Source organism: Dipodomys ordii, unplaced genomic scaffold (genome assembly GCF_000151885.1).
Source record: "Dipodomys ordii isolate 6190 unplaced genomic scaffold, Dord_2.0 Scaffold97, whole genome shotgun sequence".
In the NCBI taxonomy this organism is placed as follows: domain Eukaryota; kingdom Metazoa; phylum Chordata; class Mammalia; order Rodentia; family Heteromyidae; genus Dipodomys; species Dipodomys ordii.
This window is the reverse complement of record NW_012267313.1, coordinates 3,473,014-3,498,962: the sequence shown is the minus strand read 5'-3', so window position 1 is coordinate 3,498,962 and position 25,949 is coordinate 3,473,014. Positions and strand designations below refer to the sequence as shown.

Here is a 25,949-nt window from a genome sequence, read left to right as displayed (position 1 = left end):
ATTCATCTCTCTCACTGTATGAGATACATATAGTAGAGGAAGATAAATACTACTAGGAAAATATGGGTAAAAACAGATAAAATGAAAAGGAAATGAAAACTACAAAAGAATCAAACCATAAAAAACACAAAATTACAGTTATTACTACACATTTTTCCATAGTAACTAAATAGTAATGGTCTACACTCTCCACTCAAAAGACACAGACTGCCAGATTGGATTAACGAACAGGACCCACCATTTGTGGCTTAAAGGAAATATATCTCAGTGACAAAGACAAATACAGGCTTGAAATGAAAGAACATAAAATATTTCCAAGCAAACAGAGCCTAAAAGTAAGCTGAAGTAGCTATAATCATATTTTACAAAGTAATATTTACAACAAAAGTAGTCAGAAAAGTCAAAGGAAAGGATTGACCCATCAAGAAGACATAATAAATTGCAAATATTTCTGCAGTGAATAATGGCAAACCAAATTTCACTTAAAAAATCACTGCTGGACATAAAAGTACAAATAAACCACAACATAAGAATAGCAGGTTAATGTCTAACTGTCACAAATAGGTCATCAAACAACAAAAAGAAACTGTTGAAGTTCTGAAGCAATGATTTTATAGATAAAATAGAATTAACAGATATCTACCAAATGGTCTCCCTAACCACAATAGGATATACAGTTTTCTTGGGAGCCCATGGGACTTTCTCCAAAATTAATCAATTTTAGAATATAGAAAATGTCTTATGAAGTAAGAAAGAGCCACCTGTATTTATTGGATAATTGAATAAAACTAGAAGTCAACAGAAAAATAAACAAACAAATAGAAAGTATTTGAAAACATAGGGATAGAATGATGAATGGTGACTAATGACTGTTGAACAACAAATGGGACATCAAAGAAATAAGTCAGGAAGTAGAACAAAATTCCTAGAATCAAATGAGCATAAATCAAGATTATTTAGAAACATTAGGACACAGTCAAGGCAATGGTAAGAGCAAAGTTTACATTTATAATCATGTACATAAATAGATATCTCACCTAATAAATTAAAATTCTTAAAAGAACAAAAATCTCAAATCATAGATTGAAAAAGAAAGAGCCAATAAAAATTAGTGAAATTGAGATTTAAAAAATATTTTATAGAATCAATGCAAAGAAAGATGATTCTTTGAAAAAATAAACAAAAATGACAAACCTTTCACCACACTAAACAAAAGAAGGCAAATAGTTATTTAAATTAGAAATAAGAAATGGTATAACAACTAATATTAATAAAATTCAGATATTATGAGGGAATATTTGAAAACTTGCATTCAAATACACTAAAAAAATCTAGAAGGAATGGACAAATTTCCAAATTTATTTGACAGGTCTAAATTGACCCAAGAGTATATTTATCACTTACACAGACTTAAAATGTGCAACAAGATCTAAATAGTAATGAAGTCTCCCTACAAAGAAGATTCCATGACTAGATGAATCCACTGATAAATTCTACTAGACCTTTAAAGAACAACAAAGATACTTCTCAAAAGAACAACAAAGATACTTCTCAAACTAGTTCATAAAATAGAAAAGCAAAAAAAAAACAAAAAACAAAACCCAAAACAGCACATTCATTCTATAACCCAGAATTATCCTGATACCCAAACTGAATAAAGATACAACAACAACAATAACAACAACAAAAGAAAATAATACACCATTTTTAATGAAAGTAGAGCAAAAAACTCAATAAAATAATAGTAAACTGAATTCAATAATGCACTTAAAAAGTCATACACATGATCAAAGTGGTTTCATTCTGGAATGCAAGGATGGCTCAAAAAACACAAATAAATATATTACAGCACTAGATGGGGAAAAACAGAAATCATTCCTATAAAGTCAGGAACAATACAATGTGTCCATTCTTTCACTCTTATTCTATATAGTGCTGGAATTCTTAGCTAGCAAAACAAAACAAAGAAAAATTAAAGGAACATAATATATAGAGAGATAAAATCCTATACATATCAGATCATAAAGATTACACAATTCTTGGACCTAATCAACACTTTTGAAAAAGCAGTAAGAAAGATACAAAGTTACCATATAATAATCAGCAGCTTTTTAAAATAACAAAATGCAGGCACAAAAAGAAATGGAGAAAATATTTCATTCACAATAATCTAAAAAGCATTTCTAGGAATAAACTTAATGAAGGACATAAAAAAACTTACAATGTCAGCTATAAAACATTAAAGAAAGGGGCTGGGAAGGTGGCTCAGTGGTAGAGTGCTTGCCTTGAATGCATGAGGCCCTGGGTTTGATTCCTCAGTACCACATAGGCAGAAAAAGCTGGAAGTGATGTTGTGGCTCAAGTGGTTGCGCACTAGCCTTGAGCTGAAGAGCTGAGGGACAGTGCCCAGGCCCAGAGTTCAGGCCTCAGGACTGACAAAAAAAAATTAAATGAAGTGAAGAAGATATCAATAGCTAACCTATATTATCAATAGCCTCAACATAGTATTCCTCAAAAATCCCAATTACTGTCTTTAATAGGAAAGCAAATCCAAATATACATATGGAGACGTATATGATCCTGAATAAACAAAGAAATTCTGAGCAAAAAGAGCAGTTCTGAAGGTATCACAATGCATCACTTTAAACTATTCTATAAGGCATGCAACAAAAACAGCAAGGTACTAACAAAAATCCCAGAAATAAATCCACACAACTACAGCTATCTTATTTTTGAAAAAGGAACCAAACATTCAATGAAGAAAAGACAGCCTCTTACATTATGTTTGAAAAACTGGATATCTGCACGTGGGATGAAGTTAGATCCATTTCCCTTTCTCTTTACTAATAATCCATTAAATGTAGATTAAACTCCTAAATGTAAGACCCAAAACAGGAAATATCTGTATATGTGCAGCAACTTCCTGAAATAGGACTCCAAAACAAAAGCCCAGAAAATAAGAACAAAAATGAACAACCAGGATAACATCAAATAAAAATCTTCTCTCCATCAAAAGAAACAATTGTTAGAATCAAGAAACACAGATTGAAAGAAAGTCTTTGCAACCTACTCATATGACAATGGATTGCTATGCAGAAATGAGCTAAAAAAAGTTAAACAAAAATAGAACAAATAATTCCAATAGACAAATGTGTAATAGGATTGGAAAGTTTCAAAAGATAAATTACAAATTGCTAATAAATAAAAATTATTTTAATGTTTAAGTATATGTCAATGAAAGGAAAAATCAATACATATGAGAGGCACCTGTTCACCCATGTATATAGCATATAACAGCCAAGATATAGAATCAGTCTAGGTTCCCAGTCTGAGTGAGTAAAGAAACTATGGTGCACACTTGTGTGTAAGTGTATGTGTGTGTGTGTTCATACAGCTCCACAGATGGAAAATGGAACCTCAAAATAGAGATGATACTAAGATAGATGATACTAAGATAAATAATATAAAGTTATAATTCTTGTCCATCTAAGCTGTAGTCTGAGATATGTTCATGCTTGATAATGAGAGCAGAAGATCTAAGACCACATTTATAAAAAATGAGGAGCTGAGCAAATTGATCAGCTTTCCTGACTATGCATGTTAGGACAGAGGAGAACTTCTAACACACTAATAGATACCTCCCTAACTTACTTCAACACAGAAGTCTGTGTTCCAGGAGCAACATCAGTTAGGAAAACACCATTATGGTTTTTTTGTTTGTTTGTTTTGTTTTGTTTTGGGGTCTGGTTGTGGGGCCTGAACTCTGGGCCTGGGCGCTGTCCCTCAGCTCTTTAGCTCAAGGCTAGCGCTCTACCACTTGAGCCACTTCCGGCTTTTTTCTTTTTTTTTGCTTATGTAGTGCTGAGGAATCAAACCCAGGGCCTCATGCATGCAAGACAAGCGCTCTACCACTGAGCCACCTTCCCAACCCCATGGTTTTTAAATGTTGATTTTATGCAGATGATGTGCATAGAGCAATCACACACTTTTTTTTTTTTTTGGTTGGTCGTGGGGCTTGAACTCTGGGCTTGGATGCTGTCCCTGTGCTCTTCAGCTCAAGGCGAGCACTCTACCACTTGAGCCATAGCGCCACTTTTTGGTTTATTGGAGATAAGAGTCTCACGGACTTTCCTGCCTGGGTTGGCTTTGAACCGTGATCCTCAGATCTCAGCCTCCTGAGTAGCTAGGATTACAGGCGTGATCCCAGCTTCACATAAATTTTTTACATGACAGTTTCAATCACTAGGTTTTCATGGCATCTAGTAGCTCATTCTTAACCCTGGCCTTCATTCCCACCCCTTCTCTGCTTGAATAGGCACATCTCAAAAGTGTTGCTCTTAATATTTCTGATCCATACAATTGTTTGGGTTCATAGACATACACTAAAATCATACATCCTAAGCATTCCTGGAAAACCCTAATCCAAATTCTGGCTAGACAAAGATAACATCCCATTAAGTATATAAGTATATAATATTGAAGACTAATTTTGGTTGAGATGAGATCTGCCATTTGCTATACTGTGTGTGTGCCTCATGTCATATTGTGTGTGTGTGTGTGTGTGTGTGTGATGAATACAGATAGACTTAAGACAGGAGATCATGCTTTCTGTCAGGTTTGTTTTCCCTTGGTGATTTTATTATTCAATTAGAAATCTCTCAAGAGTACATCCAACCATTCTCACCTGCAATAAAGAAAGCTGTGAGCTGCTTGAGGGCAAGGATGTATAATTCATTGGTTTGTCTCCAATAACTCACCCTGTAGCTAGCACATTGCACTTGCTAAACAGATATTTATTAAATAGAATGTAGCGTTTTCAATCATATAGGGTTCAGCAACTATTGTCTAAAATGTACAGAAAGGATCACACATTGTGCAAAGCAATATAAATACATCAGAGATAATGCTCACCTACAGAAGCAGATATAATGGCCTTTATGACAGAGCAACTGTCATGTTCCAGTTACTAAAAAAAAGTGTTGCCTGTCATGATCTGGGAAATATAAAGCATTGGATGTAAATCTGTCTTGGCAATGATATGTGCTCCTATTTAGTAATATGCTCATGTCTTCCTTTATATAAAAAAATACACAATTAAAGTTTCTGAGTTTCTGGCCGGTAAATAAATTCTCCGTATTTCAGTTCTTCATTTACAGAAACCCCATATTTAGAAATAGTACTCACTACTATTAGAATCTGGCACTGGTGCTTTGTCCCTGAAATGCTCCTGGTAGCCAAACTGTCTCTGGATGATTGGCTAGTGCTTCATTGGCATTAAGCACTTTGGCTGAAATGGACAATGGCTTCCAAAAAGGTAAGAAAGATAGGCTGAAATGGCCCTGCCGTGTGTGTGGGGGTGAAAGCAGGTAATTTCTCTTGCCCTTTCCCTCCTCTTCCCCCAGAAGGGTAGCTGAGAGGAGCATTTCAGGGCTCAACCAGATGACAGTTCTTCCTTCGGTCAACAATATCAATAAGAAAGTTTGTACCATATTTATATGAATATATAGAAGAAGCATTTCTTCAAAAAGAGTTGGAAGGAAATGTAATTATGCAAATTATATAAAATAATATCCATAGCTCCACTGTGAAGCAGTCCAAAACATTCAAAGGAAATTGAAATATGGATAGAGGAGTAATTAGAAGAGAATATAAATCATGGTAACAAATCACATTTTGTTTCTCTTTTCAAATATATTTAAAGTAAATTATAGACTACTTGCTGAACTGTGAACTATGAATTTAAGACACATTTTCAGGACAAAAAGCTAATTATGAGAAATAGATGGTGCCGTTGGTAGACAGTAATATAAATCTTAAAGGGATGTCTTTCCACTCGAGCAATACTTTTTAGAATGACTGTAGGTTAATTCTTAACCTTTTAGATTAAAACATTAATCAGATATTCTCTACATGAATGAAGATTTATGAAGCAATTTCTATAAGATAAATAAACTATAAAAATAAAATGCATTCATTTGACAAGTGTGATAAGAAACTTTACTTCACCTCATGAATGTAGTAGCTTTTGGGGGGGGTGGCGGGGAGGGAACACAGCAAAGGTGAGATACTGGTTGTGGTTTTATAACTCCCAAGGTACAACTCATCTGGGCAAGGTTGTGTAGAACGTGCTTACCTTTCACAGCGTGATCCTGCGTACCCCACAGGGCATTGATCACACATCAATCCAAGATTCCGGTCCAAATGGCACGTTGGGCTAAAGCTGTGTGGATTTTGTTGGGGGTAAAAAGGGACAAGAAATCAGCACACAGACAAAGTCATTAATGGTTTATTTTCATTTCTCTTTCTCTCCTACTGCTGTGACCAAAGGGCACAAGCTGGTCATGCTCACTTCCTACATAGAAAGTAGGGTCTGGCTAATGGAGAATGAGATGAAATGGTTGCTTCTATAGATGCATGGAAAGCAGGCTCCTTCTGACAAGTTATTAACTGACTTTTGACTGTTCTGGGTTTGTGATTATCTGTAACAAGAGGAAGCTGTTTTCTGGGGAGTCTCTAGGCCTAGCAAAACCAGATACATTCTTTCTGGTGTTTTACCCTGAAGTTTGAAGCAGCTGAGAGGAATCTTAGAGATTGTAGAAAACTCATTATATAGAGATGATGATAGCATGATTCCCACAACATGCCACACACACACTTGTGTGTGTGTGTAATGTTACATATGTGTAATAGCAAACATGTCATTAACATGGATGGATTCCAAGAGGAAAGTTCCTAGAACAGATCAAGTGTGCATAGTCTACCTAAACTTATAATACAAACAACCTGGCCATTGTATACTTCCTGGAATGTTTCAAAACTTACCTTGCTCTTAACATGACTCTAATTAGGGTCTGAACAGGCAGACACCAAAGAAAAAACCAGGACAGTAACCATGTGCCAGTATTAGCACTCAACTACCTGTTCTACCTTTGCCTAGTAGAGACGACATCTCTCATGCAACACTTAACCCCATGCTTGATACCCTATAACATAGCTAGCTGTTGGCTCTCAAGAGAGCCCTTGATCATCTTGAAGTGTGTGGGTTCTGTTGTTTGATCATTAAAAAATTTTTTACTGATACATAAAAATGCAAGTTGTACAAATAAATGGCCAGTACATAATGGTTCATAATATACATTGCATGCTTCACAGTGCACATTGTATGTATACATAGTTGTATATATCTCCTCAAACTTACTAATTCTTTATAGTGAAAACTTTCAAAATCATTTCTTCTGAAGTTCTGTGATACACAGGATATTTTTACCTCTAGTCATTGTACGTCAGAGTAGTCAGGAGAACTTTTGTTTCCTAACTTTAACTTAGCACCCACAGCTCCCCCTGTCTACTCTTACAGCCTCTGACAAACATCACTGTACCCTCAACTTCTACAAAATCAACGATTTCAGGTGCTATGTTGTTCTATCATTTCAGAGGTATATGCCCTCAATTAATCTTTCTCCCAGTATGGTTTCCCTAAACAGACTTATTTTATATTATGCATGACAGGACAATTCTGTAGAGGCTAGCTTGATGGCTAAATGAATTAAAAAGAGAACAACAAATTAAACACTTCAATTCCTGACCTCCTCCTGCTCCTGATAATTGTCTGGCTTTCGAATATTTTGGCAACTGGCACACCTGGAAGAGGTCACATCTGCATCCGCTGAGGTCACATCTGAATTTGATGTGGCCACACCTTTCTCCGCCCATACCCTAGATAAGGCCTAGCCCAGGCCCAGACACACTCTGTCCTAGCTCTCTCTTTCCCAGCTCTCTCTTCTCTTTTCTACTTCTTTTCTAGCTCTTTTCTCTCTTTTTCCCAGCTCTCTCTCTTTCCCAGCTCTCTCTCTTACTCAGCTCTCTTTCCCAGCCATGTGGAGGGCCAACATGGTCTGGTGCCAGCCAGAATGATGAATAAACCTACCCCTTACCTGAATACCACATGTGTGGTGTTGTTCTTACTCAGCTACCTCTTTTTAAAAACCTAACAATTGGCCACCTGCATGTGGTGTGGTATGACTGTACAATCCTTTGTGTGTGTTACAATCCCATTGGCCACTTGAGTGTGACCAGACTTGACCACATGGATTTTTCCTTTAAAACCCCTAGCTTGTGGGCCATTCAGGGTTGCAGTACCAACTCCTGAGCCTGTGCTGTGGCCCTGACTGGTCAGTGTAGGAACTCTCTCAATAAAGTTGTTTTATGTTAAACAAACAAACAAACAAGAATATTTGACTTTGGTACACCTCAGATCATGGGTACTATTTTTAAATACTAAGCTTAACACATTGTAGTCATATAAGTATTTAATAATTACTGTTTTTATGGTAGTGGGACATTAAAATCACAGTACATAGCATTTCCTATCTGGAAAGTCCAGATAGGTCCAAGGGGAAAAACCTGATTTATGATAACTTGAATTTATAATACATACAAAACAGCCCATCTTGCAAATTCTAGTTCTGCCACAAGCATCCAGCCTGTGCTCTGAGAGAAGAGAAATTCCTTTAGGAGGAAACTTGTAGACAAAGGGGTTCACAAAGCATGGGTTTTGGGGGGGAGGAATGGGTTTACACTAGGAAGATGCTCATGTGAAAACAGAAAGAAACAAGGTTTTCTCTCATCCCTACCTGTGATTTCTTATTGTTTATAAATACTAAGGAGAGAGCAGGATTTTGACTAATTTCTACTGTGTGGGTATGTCTTCTTTAAAAATTGGCATTCGAGGGCTGGGGATGTGGCTCAGTAGTAGAGTGCTTGCCTCACATTCATGAAGCCCTCGGTTCTATTCCTCAGCACCACATAACAGAAAAAGCCAGAAGTGGCACTGTGGCTCATGTGGTAGAGCATCAGCCTTGAGCTGAAGAGCTGAGGAACAGTGTCCAGGCCCAGAGTTCATGCCCATGACCAACCAAAAAAAAAAATCAAACAAACAAATAAAAGGCATCTAGTCATGTGCAGGTGGCTCACGCCTGTAATCCTAGCTATGCAGGAGGCTGAGATCTGAGAATTGCTAATCAATGCCAGCTTTGGCAGGAAAGTCCTTGAGACTCTTATCTACAATTAACTATCACAAGACCAGAAGTGGTGTTGTGGCTCAACCTGGTAGTGCACTGGACTTGAGAAAAATTGCTCAGGGACAGTGCCCAGACACTGAGTTCAAGCCCCATGACTGAAGGGAAAAAAATGGCATTCTATAACTCCCTTATCTGTGGACAAGGGATCCTCGGTAAGAATCCTGGAGTTTTCTACCCCTAGGGCACTACAGTGATTGAAAGAAAGACCATATAAATTGCTTTATTAACTCCTAGATCAGTTTACTCTAAGTCATGTCAAACATGCTTGACATGTTTTCTGATACTTTACAAACTATTGATAAAATAGGTTTCAAATTCTTATATGTCAGTTTAAACCAACAAAAGTAAAGTAAAATCGGTTCACTGATGAGAAGTAACACTTTCCAGAAAAAAATAAAGCAAACAATAAAAACATATTATATCTGACACACTCTATAGTTCAAAATATTTGTGCAAGTAAATTTTATCACCTTTTCACAAAATGCTTTGAGTTTGGGGGGAGTAGGTATAATTTTTCTTTCACAAGGTCATACCCTGATTTCCAAGAGAGTTTGCCATGAGATCTTAAAAACTTAAGAGTCTTAACTTGATGTTCTCTGCTTCATATAATCACTGTCCTTCAAATCTTCTGTTGAGGGTGAGGTTGAGTTTAACCTTTGGTAATACAATTAATTGAAATGACATATTCAAGTCAAACCTCTTCAGAAAATACATCTCTATTAGTGCATTGGTTTTCTTTAAAAGGCAGAAGATGGCATTCAACAACAAAATTAAACTCTCAAGGAGCAATAAATGTACACAGCAAAAAATATCTACAGAATTTGCCTTGGCAAAGGTAATAACTTGACTCTGATTTTGGCCAAGAGATGAAGCTAATTGTCCTGTGACACAAATTGGAACTGTAATATCATCACTGACTTCAAGTGATTCCAAGATTATGTCACTTAACTCTAGTTGGTTGAAACACCAACAGAGAGAACATTTTGATTCCTAGATTTTCCAGCCCATTACACTTAGGACACAAAAGCACAAAGAACACCAAGAGCTCGCCACAAAGATGAGAAGGAAGGGATGCTACTCTTGCAATTAATTATAAGGATTTACATATGAATATAGACTTTTATGTGTATAGGAGTTCATTTATAACTATGCCTATGTTCATGAACATAATTACCTTTACATGTGAACCTATGTGTATATGTTTATGCATGCAAATACATTAGCTTTTAAAGATTTTTAATAATTAGTATACATTAGTTGCTCTGGCTGGGGGTAGTTCATTATGACATTTCCATACAAGAACATAATGTAACCCATCAATATCATTAGTTAAAATAATTCTTCATTTCAATAGGCTTCATTATTCTATTTTCATATATGTATATAAGTCCTTTGACTTTTCTTCACCTCACTTACTCTCCCCATTCTCACTCCACCACCATGGGGCCTGTTTTATTCTCCTGACGTTCATTTTTCAGTATATTTCATTTTTTAGTGTAGAAATTATACTGAGGGTTTTCATGTGCCTGTATATTTCATATGTGCATGTTATATGCATATTTTAATCAGAATAACCCCTCCTAAATACTCAGTTATTATTAGTTTTGTTTTGAGTTAGAATTTTCTATTTTCCAACTATAAGCACTAATTTTTTAAGTAAATCCTAAAGTCAGTTCTGTAAGTGTTCAAATCTTTCACAAAGGTTAATTTTAGCATTTCTGATACATATAAGGAAAAAGTATTTACAATGATAGTAGTAGATACAACTTTGAAGGAAGGACCTACATTCTGTCCAGGCTTGTGCCAAGAACATTTTCAATTTTATTTAAAAAGGATAAAAATCTATAATGAGTTCAACAACACTATTGTATTCAAGCACATATTATCTATTCAAGCACACTTTAAGTGTTCCAGGCTTTTCGTAATTTATGTCATTTGTATCTTATTTAAACTATGTGATTCTGGAAATCAGTGACTATAAAGCATTTGAATTATTTTTACTTTTATTTGTTTGTCTAGAGTTATATTTCACTACCTAGTTATCATCTATAGCTAGAATAGATACATCACCAAGATGAAAAGGCCAAGCCAACAGTAGACACTGCAAATAGTTGATGAAGTTGATATATATGTATGATTTAAATATTATATGCTTGTCTGTGTTCATATATCATAGTAATTATACCAATCTATCTCTATCTCTCTACACATTTGATTTATTTAGCAATATTATCTAAGAAATTTAGAGCCAAATACTTGTGATACATAAGATTTATGGCCAGTAATCAATAGATAAATCACCAAGATAAAACTAGCTGAAGTCTTACACTTCAGACAAAGGTTTCAGCAATCTTTAGCTCTTTTTTCCTTCCCCCACCCCAGAATAACCTGTAAAAATTCAAATCCCATCTTCTGAGTTGTACCTGAATTTTACGTTCAATTGATACTTCAGAGTTCTGAACTCAGATTATAGTATCACTCTCAAAAATGTTTCTTTTAAAGGATAGTTCCCTTAGTTTCCCTGGATCTGTAAAAGCCTCATTGGTTTTTGATTTTTTAAAAGAACACCTTTAAGGCTATCAGATGTATTTTCCTCATCATAATTGTATAACTAAACTATGAAAATTCTCTAGATTGTTTTAAATTTAAATGACTGCATAATTTTAGCTATAAGGTTTATAAACAAATTAGATGATCACTGATTCTTCCCCCCCTCATAAAATGCTATGATAAAAATGTATATCTGACATTTAAAAATCTCATCTTAATTCTATTACGAGATATAAAACTATGATTTAGTAATTTAATAATTATTTACTGTAATTAATAGCACCTTAAAATTAGATAATTTCTACTTTATGGCAGTGGTAACACAGAGAATAAAACATGTTGCTCCTCTTTTATTCCTTTAAGAATCAAGATCAAGATAATTAAATAAAATTGGAATGCATTTATTTTAGGAAACACCCTTATTGGACATGGGCACCGATTCCTTTGTCACAGGTGGATGAGATTTTGTATTTGCTGCATTTCTTTTCTGCTTAGTAACAGCATAATTAGAATCTCTTTTCAGAGTAGCACAACTGCAAATACAGAGGCAAAGATGCTTCATGGATGCCCATTATAATCCAGGCAAACCTCTCTTCCTCGTGGCTCTTCTTCATTTGTAGTAATATTGGCCAGACTTGAAGGAAAAATCTACAATGTCTCTAAATTCAATTATACATGTATTGGGCCAGGACTGACATGGTTCAGTGGATGACTGAATTGATAGCTAAGCAAACACTGACAGCACAGTGTTTGGGAAGGAGACGCATGACAACTGAATTTCCAGAAGCCATCTCTGCTTTCCTAGGCAAATGTTAGTGTAGCATCACAAGCTTCGTGTATGGGTAAATGGTTAAGAGAATGTCATTGGGTCACAGTGAGTGTCTTGCAATATGTGACTTAACACTTCATACATAAACCACAGCAAATTTTGTATCATGTTGTGTCCAAAATAGGGACGAAGAGCCATTACTGCCGAGGAATGTATTTAATGTGTTCCTTTTAGTCACTATTCCCAGTACTTTCTTGCATGCTTTCTTCCTCTTTTCGGATCCTTATTGTGGCCAAAGGATATTTAGTTTTGTGCTCATCTAAGCTCTGGAAATACTCTAGTTACTGATATACACAAAACTATTTTCACATCTTTTAAGATCCTTGCTGATAATTTGGTAAGTAGGTAAATTAACTTATGTTAGTTTTATCACTTAAAATTCTCTTTTTTTTTTTTTGTTACTGGGGCTTGAACTCTGGGCCTTGGTGCTGTCCTGAGCTCTTCAGCTCAAGGTGAGTGCTCTACCACTTGAGCCACAGTACCACTTCTGTTTTTCTGGTGATTAATTGGAGATAAAAGTCTCACAGACTTTCCTGGCCTGGACTGGCTTTGAACCATGATCCTCAAATCTCAGCCTCCTGAGTAGCTAGGATTACAGGCATGAGCCACCCATGCCTGGCTACTTGTATTTTTTTTCTTGTTTCCATTTCTTGGAGTTCATTTCTTTTTTTATTGTAAAGATAGTGTACAGCGGGGCTACAGTAACATGAGTAAGGTAAAGTTGTAAAGTTCATTTTCAACATAGTGTCTTGTATGTCTTATTGTTACAATGGGCCAACCTATATGACCATGTAAGTGAAATGAACTCCAAGATATGGATACAAGAGGTGTTTTTCTTTGTTGCTGTTGTTTTTAAGTACTATATAATTTTTTGTTTCTTTTGTATGTTATTCCCCCTATAGTATAACCCTTGTTGTCACTGTATTTGATTTTGGTGTCCTGCATCTTGTATATACAATTTTCTAGTTTAGGGAGGGAAAGGGAAATAACAAAATGAATATTGTTTTTTATTAAATAAGAAATAGAAAGAAATTGAATTCCTATTTTTCACTAATGTCTTTAGCTCTAATTAAGTTGACAATTTATGGCTGATCATGTCTGACAACTATTTTGGGTGCTTTACATATTTTTAAGTTTATTTTTTTGTAAAGCTGTTGTACTGAGATGTTACAGTTACACGAGTAAGGCAATGAGTACATTTCTTGTTGAGCATTGTTACCCCTTCCCTTGTTGTTCTCCCATTATCCCTTCCCTTCTCTACCTCCCTTACTCCCCACGCCCCTGCAAGTTGTGAAGTTCATTTCTAATATACTGTCTTGTGGGTGTCATTGTTGCAATGGGTCACCTGTGTCCTTGTTTCAACATTTTGTAATTCCCCTTCCCCTCCCCAAATTAGACAAATGTATATACAAGATGCAGGGTACCAAAATCAAGTACAGTGACAACCAGGGGATATACCACAGGGGAAGAACAAAGGAAACAAAAAAATCACATAGTACATTAAAAACAACAACAAAGAAAGATCTCATGTCCATATCTTGGAGTTGATTTTGCCTCACATCATCTTATATGGTCATATGTATGTAGCTTTTGAGCTTTTCTGCTCATTTGATAAAATTATCTTAGATGTATACTAATTATTGCAAATGAGAAAAACCATGGGACCTATATTTCCTTGGGTCTGGCTTATTTCAGTTAGTATGATTTTTTTCTCAGGCTTTCAATTTCCTAACAAATGAGACAGTGCCCTTCTTTTTGATGGAAGTATAGAATTTTATTTGTATGATTTTCACAAGAGCTCTACGAAAGGAGCCAACTTACATTCTGAATGATGAATGGACCAAGATAGAGTTTACGTAGCTTGACCAGACATCTAAAAAGATGTGGCAAATAACAAGGTCAATGTGGTAATTTGCACCTGTAATCCCATTCACACATGAAGCACAGAAAAGAAAATTGCAGTTTGAGGCTATTCCAGGCAAAAAGAACAAAACGTATCTGAAAAAAATAAAGCTCTAGCTGAGCATGGATCAAGTGGTAGAGAGCATCCCTTTCAAATGTAGAGCTCTAAGTCTAAACTCCAATACCACAGAATAAAATAATAAATGAAACAATAGAATAAGAATATAATTAAGATAAAATGGATAATAATAAATGTTTACAATAGCCTGCCTTTGGGAATATTAACTTTAGTGGCTTAAATAGAGTATTCTCTTAAAAAGTATATTTTTTCCTTTTTCTTTTTTTAAAAAAATCTGTTCCCACAGATTATTGTACTTGATGAATAACCAGGGGAAAAATGGGTAGAAATTGTAGAATTTGTATATTAAACCTTTTCAAAATATACGGTTAATCTACTCATACAATTAAGATATAGTATTTGCTATTAAATTGATTTAATAAGGTAGACATATATAACATGGAATATCTGATAGTTCAGGAATAGTATATGTAGGTGTGCATAGAATGTGTGTCTCTTAAATATGAAAACAGCCAAATCTTGAGCTAAAGTTGTTTTTAAGTCCTTCAAAACAAATAGTCATTAAATACAGAATTTTACATTAAAAACTCTTAGTTCCTTCCTGAAAAGTTCCTGCATATATTTATACATGCAAAGTGACGGGGTACATCTGATATCAACAGTGTACTTGTAGGACTGCAAATGTGTTACTCACTTATTGGATGAAATGATCAGTGGACAGGCACAGGGCTGACAGTCTTCAGAGGATCCCTGAGTAGGATCACCATAAAAACCAGGAAGACACTGATTGCAGTAAGGGCCACCTGTGTGATCCTTGCAGTTCTGAAGAGGAAATGTACATTAGAGTTTATTATTTTCCTCTCAAGTGGCAACATGTGGCCTCCAATAGAGCTACAAAATCATTATTCTGCTTCTCATCAGGAAATGTAAATTTTCCACACTAAATTATTGATGACAGCAAAGAAACAGCATTGAAAGATACCATCTACCTTATAAATTACATGTTTCAATACATGCAAAATAAATGACTGAAATTTGTTAGGAATTTTTAATATAAAAGTTTCACATTGTGTGTGTGTGTGTGTGTGTGTGTGTGTGTGTGTGTGTGTGTGTGTAGAGTTATAAAGACCTAATGACATATGTTTAATGGGAATTGTAGCTGATACTAGGTAAAAATCAATTGTGTGACTTTAAAACTGCTGATTTAATGAGAACTGTGGGCTAATCATACAAATTCCCTGGGACTGAGCTCCCTTACTCAGCCATTAATTCAGAACTTAGTGGACTCAGATGATTGGGACAATGAGTTCCTGTGTTCTGTCAGTGAGTAGCTTGTTTTACTCATAATTAAATGTTGAGAAAATTGAAAGAATTTAAGCATATAGCAATATGTAATGAAATCACATGACACAAAGATTTTCTTTCAACATTTTGAAAAGAAAAACAAGACTATGTTTTCCCACCAATTTGTACCTTTTGATACCATTTCATTTTCAAGTATAAAAACCACATGTTTATAATAAAATCAAATAATTTATATTATTTTTTCATGCTAATTAAAGTACCTTCCTCAGCTAAGGCTCTGTTCATAGAATTCATCAAGACAGGTGTAAAGATAAGCAATCCAGTCAACCAAACACTAGAACTGTCTCTAAAACTTCCAAAAGTAAAATTCATAAATTTTTATCATGTTCAGACATCACAGAGACATAATTTCAGTTGCCAATGATACAGTAAGTGATGTATAATTCCTATTAAAATCATACAGTGTGTATATGTATTACTGAAATGTTAGATTAATAAGCATATGCCAATTACAAATTTTCTTCCATGCTGAAAAGACTTTATCAGACTTCAGGGGTATGTAGCTTTTACTTTTTATGATGTATAACCTAATGTATGAATAAAACAGCTAAAATATAAATTAAACAGAGTAAAAATCTATTAACCTGGGTGACCAGTCAGATAGTCATATTAAGTTAATAAAAGTTCTAAACTATCATTTACTTCAATATGTTTTAAAATGAGCTCACAGTTTTGAACTTATTTAGAGTCCTTGAGAGTTCAGATTTTTTAAATCTAAAATATAATCCAAACAGGTAACTCTGGCCTTCCCATTTGCATTCTGTGAAATGAAGTCAAGTTGGTAATTTATAAAGGTTTCAAGCACTGAAACACTATGCCACCTCCAGCAAATTAAACCAAGTTGTATTTCCATAATAACTGCTGATACTTGAAAGCAGGTTTTTCTTTAAAAATACTTAAAACTCATTCTCAGAATTATTTAGTACAAGTTTCTTTTTTTACTTTTTTAACATAATATAACAGTTAACTTCACTATTACATGTTATCTGAGGCCAGGCCCTGGCAGCTGATGCCTGTAATCCCAGCTAGTCAGAAGACTTAGATAAGAGGATCGTGAGTGAAGCCATCCAGGGCAGGCAAGTCTGTGAGACTTTCATCCCCAATGGATCTGCAGAAAGCCAGAGGTAAAAGTGTGGCTCAGAGGGTAGAAGCCCAGCTTTGAGCACAAGGTCCTATGTTCAAGCTCTTGGATAACCAGAAAAAACTGTCTGAATAATAGAGCCTATATAGGATCCCAAAATATGAGCCAATAAAGGATACTTTTTTCCTTTTGACTGGATCTTTATATCACTTCTTGATTTTTCCAAGTTTAGCTAGGCTGTATCATTACCAAATAATTGTTTGTACAAAGGAGTTGCAACTCCATAAGTTATAAGTCACCTTTCCCTTGTTCTCCTCCATTCTCCCCTCCTATCCCTACCCTCAATTACATAGTTCATTTTTTACATAATGCACATTGAAGATAATGATTGCATTTGCTCACCATCCTTCCTGCTGTGTCTCTCTTTGCCTATTTCTACTTCCTGCTATTCATCTAGCTAAACAGTACTTTAGTTGCTCAGAGTAGTTACTTGTTTTGATTCCTCCCCATAGTATATCCTCCTTCAGTCAGTTCATGGATAAACGAGTTGAGCCTTGTAATTGGTTTAATATTTTTTAAATTCTTTGCTTTTTGCCATGTTGACAGAATGAAATTTTATTTCATTCTATGGATTTCCAAAAGTAGAATCATATATGCCAATTGTAAATATCACAATGAAAACTCATTGTACAATTAAGTTAGGCTGATAATATTTTAGATGACATTGTAATATTGATTATAGCTTATCTAGTTTAAAACCAGAATTTCTAAAATTCAACTGCAAATTATGTATAACCAGGAGAACCTGCTGTCTATAACTACTGACTTAAAGGAGACAGAGAGGTAATAATTTTCTTACCCATCCTAATTTTATGCTTCATTAATAATCATAAAACTCGAGTATTCTAGTAGTTGAAACTATAAAAAAGCATTACATACCCATAAAGCAGAAATTAAAAATGGAAGAGTTTCACTGATAAGCATGCTACTTTTACAAGCACCTTTGTTAAGTATGCTGTAAAGGATCTTCCAAGTGTTGTTTGCCATCAAGTATCACAAGAATGAAAAGTGTGCAACCATCCTATGCGGTTTTGAATGTTTTCCAAGGTCACTTCAAATTTCTTTGGGTTAAAATGACCTTTTCCTTCCCTGTATTTTACTTATTTGTTTTGGCAGTTTGGGGGTTAGAACTCAGGAACTCATATATGCTGGAAAGGTTCCATAACTTGAGCCATGCTCCTAGGACTATGTTGCTTTATTTACTTTTTTAGATTTTGCTGAGGCCAGATTTATACCATGACCCTACACCACCATGCCTAGCTTGTTTTATTGAGATGGGAACGTCTTACCAACTTTCATTTTGCTTTACCCAACCTGCCCTCAAACCCAGTCCTCCTGATATCCATTTCCCAAATAGCTGGGGTTCCAGGCATAGTGTCACACCCAGCCCTAAATAATCTTGGTTTTTATAGGTCCATATAACTGCAGAGGTTTGTCAGGTGAATATCTGTAGAAAAATATGCCACAGATAATTAAAAAGAAGTTGAAGTGGAAATTCTAAACTAAACAACTGGAAGGGAAGAATGACCTTGGTAGGCAATCTTAAATATTTTTCTCCTTACAGATCATATCAGAATTAATATGTACATCAGTAATCAATAGAATTTCAGGAAAAAAAACACATGAACATCTCCAGAAAGTATCCATCAGGAACCTCTATCAACAACAGTTCAAGAAAACTCTAGTCTTCATGATCCAGACCATCTATGTTTCCCTAAATACCCTCGGCTGAAAGATGGGTCCTTTTTTATCTATCCAATAAACAGTCAATAAACCAGCTTCATTGGTTAAGGGCTGCAGATATCACTGCCCCCTTCTTTCTTTTAAAAACAAACTATTTTTCCTCTCAAGCAGATGGCCTCCCCTCCAAAAAAATATCATATCACAAAATGGCCCAGCAGTAACATTTGATTTTATCTCAATTAATTCAACTTGACATATTACCTTAAGGAATATTATGAATTTGGTACTGTGACATATTTATTTTTGTCTTTTTTTACGGTAAGTAAGACAAATCCATATTAGCTTTCAGCTGTGCATTTCCTACTGCATGTTAATAAAGTGTTTAAAAGGAATTCGATAGTTTTCCCAAGGTATGTTTTAAAAGGCTGTGGAATCATTAAAATGAAAATAACTTAGTCTTTCTGTTCATAAAAATGCCATTTGAAAAAATCTACTCATCCACAAATTATGGCTATCATGTTTTATACTGCAATGCAATTAAACAAAATCTTATATAGAGAAATAGAGAAAGCAGAAAGTGCATCAATAAACCTAAATGCCAAATTACATTGAAACAAAAGCCCTGTGTTGTTTTTTTTTCAACTTTGGATTTTTCCCAGAAGCATTTAAGGAGAAGGGAGAGGAGGGAGAAATGAGCAGGAGAAAGGAAACATTAAGAATTACAGATAACAGTGTCTGCCTCAAACTCAGCAGGGAAATGAGAGTATGATATCCTCCTAAATTGGCACTGTTTCAAATTGTGTTTCTGCAAGACTAATGAAATGAGAAGTGTTGTTTCAAGCTTCATGCCATGTCAGACAATATAAAACACTCATACCCTTGAGTTAATCAGAATTGTCTATTCACAGTAATTCTCCCTTCCTAAGGCTTCTTAGCAGGATGGAAAGTGCTTGGCACTTTGTAGAGCTTGTTTTCTGGATATAAGTATGAACTTTATTGTAAAGCGAGAGACAACCCTGGTGAATATATGCTACATACATTTATTATTTTTTAAATCTATACACGACATTTTACAATTAGTTAAATGATGAAAAATTGAAATTAAAACATGCAGTATATCCTCATTTTCAATGTGGAAAAAACTATTATAAGTACTAAATCATAATTGTTGTATAGACTGTTTTACATATATTATGGGGCTCTAAATCATTTTTCTCTTTCAGGAAAGCAGTCTACTTTTGGTAGATTTAGGGAGCTTGATATTCATCTCAGTTATTAGTTATGCTTGATAATAATGTATCTGATCTTACTTTAGTTTTTAGACTAATAGGAATAAATACTACTTAATTCTTGCTGTAAGATCACATATGAAAATTTTCTAAGCTGCCAACTCAGTTCATTAAGATGTGAAATTATTCTCTTTTTTTGTGGGGGAGGGGTGGAGAGAGGTTATCGGGACCTGAACTAAGAGTCTGGATGCTGTTCCATAGCATTTTTGCTCAAGGCTAGTATTCTATCACTTGAGTCACAGATCTACTTCTGGATGTTTGGCCATTCATTGGAAATAAGAGACTCATGGTCTAGCTACCTGTGCTAGCTTTGAATTCCCGTCCTCAGATCTCAGCCTCCTGAGTAGTTGGGATTGCAGGCAAGGACCACCAGTGCTTAGCTGTCAAATCACTTGACTCAGAAATTCCAGGTTTGAAAGGCAGCTGAGTTTTTGTGAGTTGCTGTCAGTCTGTCACTCAGCACCATGGAGAAAGCACTTACCAAGCATTCCCCAGTGAAGTCATCACAGGATTCTGCATGGCCAAAGCACTGACAGGGTTCACAGAGGCCACCAAGGATAGTGCCGTTCACTCTTCGGTGCCTAGGCCAACAGGACTAAAAGATAAGATTTCAGTCAGTTCTCGCTATTGCGGGGGGGTAGAGAAGAGAAGCAAATGTAAGTTTCATTTTTCCCCCTGATAATAGAAAGTAACTTGAGTAGCACACTCAGGAAATGCTTAACCAAAGCATAACTAGTGCGGAAGCACTACCAGAGCACTATTCCCCTGACATGGGGGGGCTTCGTACTGACCTTAGCGTTATTGGCAGGTATGAGATTAGAGGAAGCATTAGCTTGGTGTCTCTTCTGAAATGGTAAAATAAAGTACAGATATAAAGAATTGAAATGTGACAGGCTGAAAGTAAAAGCACAGACAGGAAAATTGAAGGAAAAGTATTGAAAATAAAGCAGCTGGCCTAAAAGGACTCACACAGAATCTTGTCGAAGAGGGCACACGGTGTCATCCCAAACCGTTCAGCTCTGGAGAGCACTCTTTGCCCACATGCCAACTTCCCTTAACCCTTTCACTTTTAGTACATCTTTGAAGTCATTTGTAAGCCATGCTACCTTTCCCTGCTCTTCCTTACAGCCCCTCCCTTACTTTTTACAGCTCACAGAGCTGACTCCCATCCCTGCATAATTTCTTAATTTCTTCCTAAATTCCTTCCATTCTATTGTGCTTTCTCAATTTCACATAATCTATGATTTATTTGGCATATATACCTACCAAAGATCTATTTCTGGTATTATTCTATTCTTGCTTTGATTCTAATCATCATTGCTTTATAAAATTGAGGTCCGTGTTACAATACAAAAGCACAATTCCTATTCCCACTGAGGATGTGGGTCTTAGGTTACTTGTTCTATGAGCCTTCTCTGAGTCTGCCATCATTCTTAATTAAGTTCCATTTCTGTGGGGATTTCTATAGACTGAGTGAGATATAAAATAATTGCAAGGCAAATACTGTTGCCCTTTGGGAACTTTATGACCCCCTTCAGGTTATAATTGCATTTTGCAGGCTATTTACTATATTTCTGGATGGTTAACTACAGCATCATATATCATAAAGAGGCTTTTGTTCAGTTGAAAATGGAAATGAGAGAAACCACTGCAGTTAGAAAGCATATAGAATTGTGCTGTGTATTGTTGAAAAGCTCTTTCTGCCTTAGGATATGATGAGGACTCCTCAATCTGAGCACCAATAACACATGTGGAAAAAGGAATACATGTTTCATATTTCACATGGTTCATATCTGGAAAGCAAAGAAAAACAACTTTCCTCTTAATTTTCCTCTTAATTTTCACAGTACAAAAACAACAACAACAGCAAAGAACAACAACCATAAAGTGTCAATTGACTATCTAATCAATTTACTGTCCTGGATGAATATCACGCCCCAAATGAAATAATAATAATGGGGGACATCTGAACTCATTTTGGCTACAGGTTTTGAACAAGCTAGAATTAAGTAGTTAAATACAGTTTCTGTACTTAATTCAGCCTTTAAAGGGATGCAGTATATTAATAACAGAACTAAAGAGAATGGCTATATAATCTAAGCCTAATTTTAAAAAAAAAATCAGGAAAGGATAGTTGAGAATATCCAGTGTTGGTAGAGAAAGTTTTGATAAATAATAGATTATTAGAAGAAAGGAACTTCAGAGTTCCAAAATTCTTCAATGCAGGATTCAGCTAAGCTCTTTTATAGATTTTTAAAGTAACTTTGTTTAATAATTATTGTGTGAGAAGTGCAGGAGGTTTTATTCCCTCCCTTTTCTATTTCTTTGTCCATTTTTTCCAGCCTTGCTTGGTTCTCTTTTTCATCTACATTTATCATTATGCAGCATCTGCAGGACCTTCCCAGACACCTGTCTCCCCCAACAGCGTTCACCTCAGTGATCATCACATTTTGCTTAGTGCCATTTATCACTCCCCTATTTATCAAGTGTCTTGATCCTATTTTTCATAGGTTTTCATTCTGTTTGCCTAAGCAGATGATCAGCTCTTTAGAAACAGAATTCATTCTTGTTTGCTTATAGACAATTTATATGGATGAACTTATAAGAGCTATCAAATATATACAGAATTCACCAAAAATAGAATAGTAAAGGAAGAATGGAATTAAAGTAGTTCTGATTGCAATTGGAATGGGAATGTAAACTTTCTGGTTTGAGACGAAGCCTGGAAGGCCTTGTAAGTAAAAGAATTCTTAGGAAGTGGCACTGTAGCTCAAGTGGTAGAGCACTCGCCTTGAGCTGAGGGACAGCGCTCAAGTCCAGAGTTCAAGCCCCACAACTAACTAAAAAAAAAAAAAAAATTCTTAGCCCGGCACCAGTGGCTCAGGCCTGTAATCCTTACTACTCAGGAGGCTGAGATCTGAGCGTCGCAATTCAAAGCCAGCCCCTGGCAGGAAAGTCCATGAGACTCTGAGCTTCAATAAACCACCAGAAAGCTGGAAGTGGCACTGTGGCTCAAGTGCTTGCCTTGAGCTGAATTGTTGAGGGACAGTGCCCAGTTCCAGAGTTCAAGCCCCATGGCAAAAAATAAAAAGAATTCTTTAATCAAAAAGATAGTATATTTTATACATAAAGCCAAATTTGGGTTGATATAGCTTACTTGTGCCTATAATAATTTTTTCTCTTATCTATATAAGTTTTGGAAAAGCAAGTACTTCAAGGAATTATATTTAGTTGTATTTCTAGATAGGCAAATGGGAGCTGATATGTGAAGGAAAACGCATTCACCATGAATATGCTTCCTAGCTTTTGGTATCCTCTGTAAACATGCATTATTTTAAAGTACAAGAAAACTGACAGATCAAGGCCTGGAGTATTTCTATAAATGGTATAATGGGGTAGTGCTATGAAGCAGAACATCTTAACACACTCATGTAATTCCCTCAAGGAACTACTGTAGAGAATTTAAACTCTTATTTTTCTGCAAGCCATTCCTTATACCATATCAGAAAAATGATGTTCATTGTTTTTAACCAGGTTTCAAATAGAATCAGTGTTCAGTCTATGAGAAGTGACTTAGAACCAAATAAAAAATTTCCTTAAAGTGATACACTAAGACACTGAGAAAAAATAATTCTTATAAATCTGGAGTAATGAGACAAAATATCTCAAATTTTAGGTAATGAACAAGTCAAAGGAAGGTAAAGACTTTTCTAGAGCTTGCCATTTCTCTCATATCTTGTGCTGGTGTGTTGTTCTAAGATTATGGGCTTCACATGGCCACGATGTGCTTAAGCTGTTAGGAATGAAGTGGAAGAAAGCATGCTGGAATTAAATAGTTGAAGAAAAGCCAAAACAACAGCAACAACAAATGTTTAAAATATAAGAATGAGGGAAACTATTTTGAGATGATATTCTGTGATTATCCATTGTACAATAAATTAAATAGTATACAAACAAATATAAGATGTATTTTTCAGTGATAGTAAAGCTGAAGACCTGAAAAGCAAGTATAATTTGTAGATAACATTGTATGGTTAGCGCTCTATTTGAAGCCATAACTTTTTGATAGATATTAGAGTTTTTCAAGTTTCTTCTTCTCCCTCTTTCCCCTCCTCCCCCACCTCCCCCTCCTTCCCCTCTCCTCTCCCTCCTCCTCCTCCTCCTCCTCTTTCTCCTCACCCTCCCCCTCCTCCTCCTCCTCCCCCTCCTCCTCCTCCTCCTCCTCCTCCTCCTCCTTCTTCTTCTTTTTTTTTTTTTTTTTGGTCAGTCATGGAGCTTGAAGTCTGGGCCTGGGAGCTCTTTTTGCTCAAGATTAGCACTCAACGCTTTGAGCCACTGCTCCACTTCTGTTTTTCTGAGTAGTTAATTAGAGATAAGAGTCTCATGAGGACTTTTCTTACCAGGCTGGCTTTGAACCAGAATCCTCACATCTCAGCCTCCTGGTAGCTATGATTATGGGCGTCTGTCATGGGTACCCAGCCTCAAGTTTCTTTAAATAATACATTAGGACACGTTTGAAGAAGTACCAATGGAAAATTTCAGGATACCTACTTTTAGAACAGTTCATTGACAACATCTTTTCAAGGGACTCAGAACATGCTGAAGACACATTCTTATAGACTTACCTCACAAGAGGAGCCACTGTACCCTGGCGGACACTGGCAGACTTCCACAGAGGATGCGACACTCCCGTCCGTAGGATAAAGGACGGCAGACTCAAGGTTAACAGAGCTCAACCTGGGAAGGGAGGAAAACTATGATAAGTAAATAAAACAAGCTCCTACATCCTATACAGCTGGATGACTGGTACAGCAACAGTGATATAAATACAGCAATTTAAGAATGCTGAGAAAGAATGCTAGGTGATTTTCTGTGACTTTATAACTCTTTGGTCATTCATTATATAGTAAGCCTGCACTACCCTGAATCCATCAATGAAGCCAATTGTAGATTGAAAATATTTTGGAAAAAAATGAATCTGTATTTTTGCTGAACACATACTGATTATTTCCTTCTTGTCCCTATACTGTACAATATATTATCTAGATGTATAGATGTTAAAATACAAAATCTATACTGCAAAGTGATATACAGAGGGTTACAATTATATAAATCAGGTAATGAGTACATTTCTTTTTTATTCTTTTTTATTTTTAATATATATATTTTTTGGCATAGCCATTTTATTTTTTAAATAAGTTTTTTATTATGAAAATACTGTACAGAGGGTTACAATCACATGAGCAAGGTAATGAGTACATTTCTTATAAAACATTGTTGCCTCCTCCTTTGTTTTTCCCCTACCATCCCTTCCTTCCCATCTCCACAACTACATCCCCCCCACCCCCACCCCCACCTATATTGTAAAGTTCATTTTTCCACATAGTGTCTTGTACATTTCATTATTGCAATGGTTCAACCTGTATCCCAATTTAAATAAATTGTTTTTTTCCCTTCTGGTCCCCAAATTATACCAACATCAATACAGTGAAAATAGGGGTTATACTGTGGAGGAGGACATACAAAGCAACAAAAAAAAAATCACATACACAATGGAATTCTAAGCCTCCATCAGAAAGAATGACATTGCCCCATTTCTTAGGAAATAGAAAGACTTGGGAAAATTATATTAAGTGAAGTAAGCGAGGCACAAAGAAACCTAGTTCTCATGGTTTCCCTTATTTGCAATAATTAGTATATATCTGAGACAAGCAGAAAAGGTCAGATAAGATGATGTTAAGCAAAATGAACCCCAAGATAGGAACACAAGTGGTTTTTTCTTTCTTGCTATTGTTTCTAACATATTTATAATATGTTTTTTATTGCAAAGATATTGTATAAAGGAGTAACAGATACATGAGTAAGGTAATAAGTATATTTTCTTTTTTTGGGGGGGTCCGGTTGTGGGGCCTGAACTCTGGGCCTGGGCGCTGTCCCTCAGCTCTTCAGCTCAAAGCTAGTGCTCTACCACTTGAGCCACAGTACCATTCCTGGCTCTTTTCTTTTTGCTTATGTGGTGCTGAAGAATCAA

At 35.6% G+C, this 25,949-nt stretch overlaps 1 protein-coding gene across 1 annotated transcript in view; it reads right to left on the bottom strand.

The window, feature by feature from the left end:
- The window catches only part of Lama2 (laminin, alpha 2), a 544,126-nt gene that overhangs the window by 203,794 nt on the left and 314,383 nt on the right, over positions 1–25,949 (bottom strand). Inside the window, exons 15-18 of the mRNA XM_013026778.1 lie at positions 24,544–24,655; positions 20,400–20,513; positions 15,135–15,262; positions 6,134–6,220 (exon numbers count right to left, since the gene is read on the bottom strand). Coding sequence (XP_012882232.1) covers positions 6,134–6,220; positions 15,135–15,262; positions 20,400–20,513; positions 24,544–24,655 — 441 coding nt within the window. The remainder of the gene's footprint in view (positions 1–6,133; positions 6,221–15,134; positions 15,263–20,399; positions 20,514–24,543; positions 24,656–25,949) is intronic.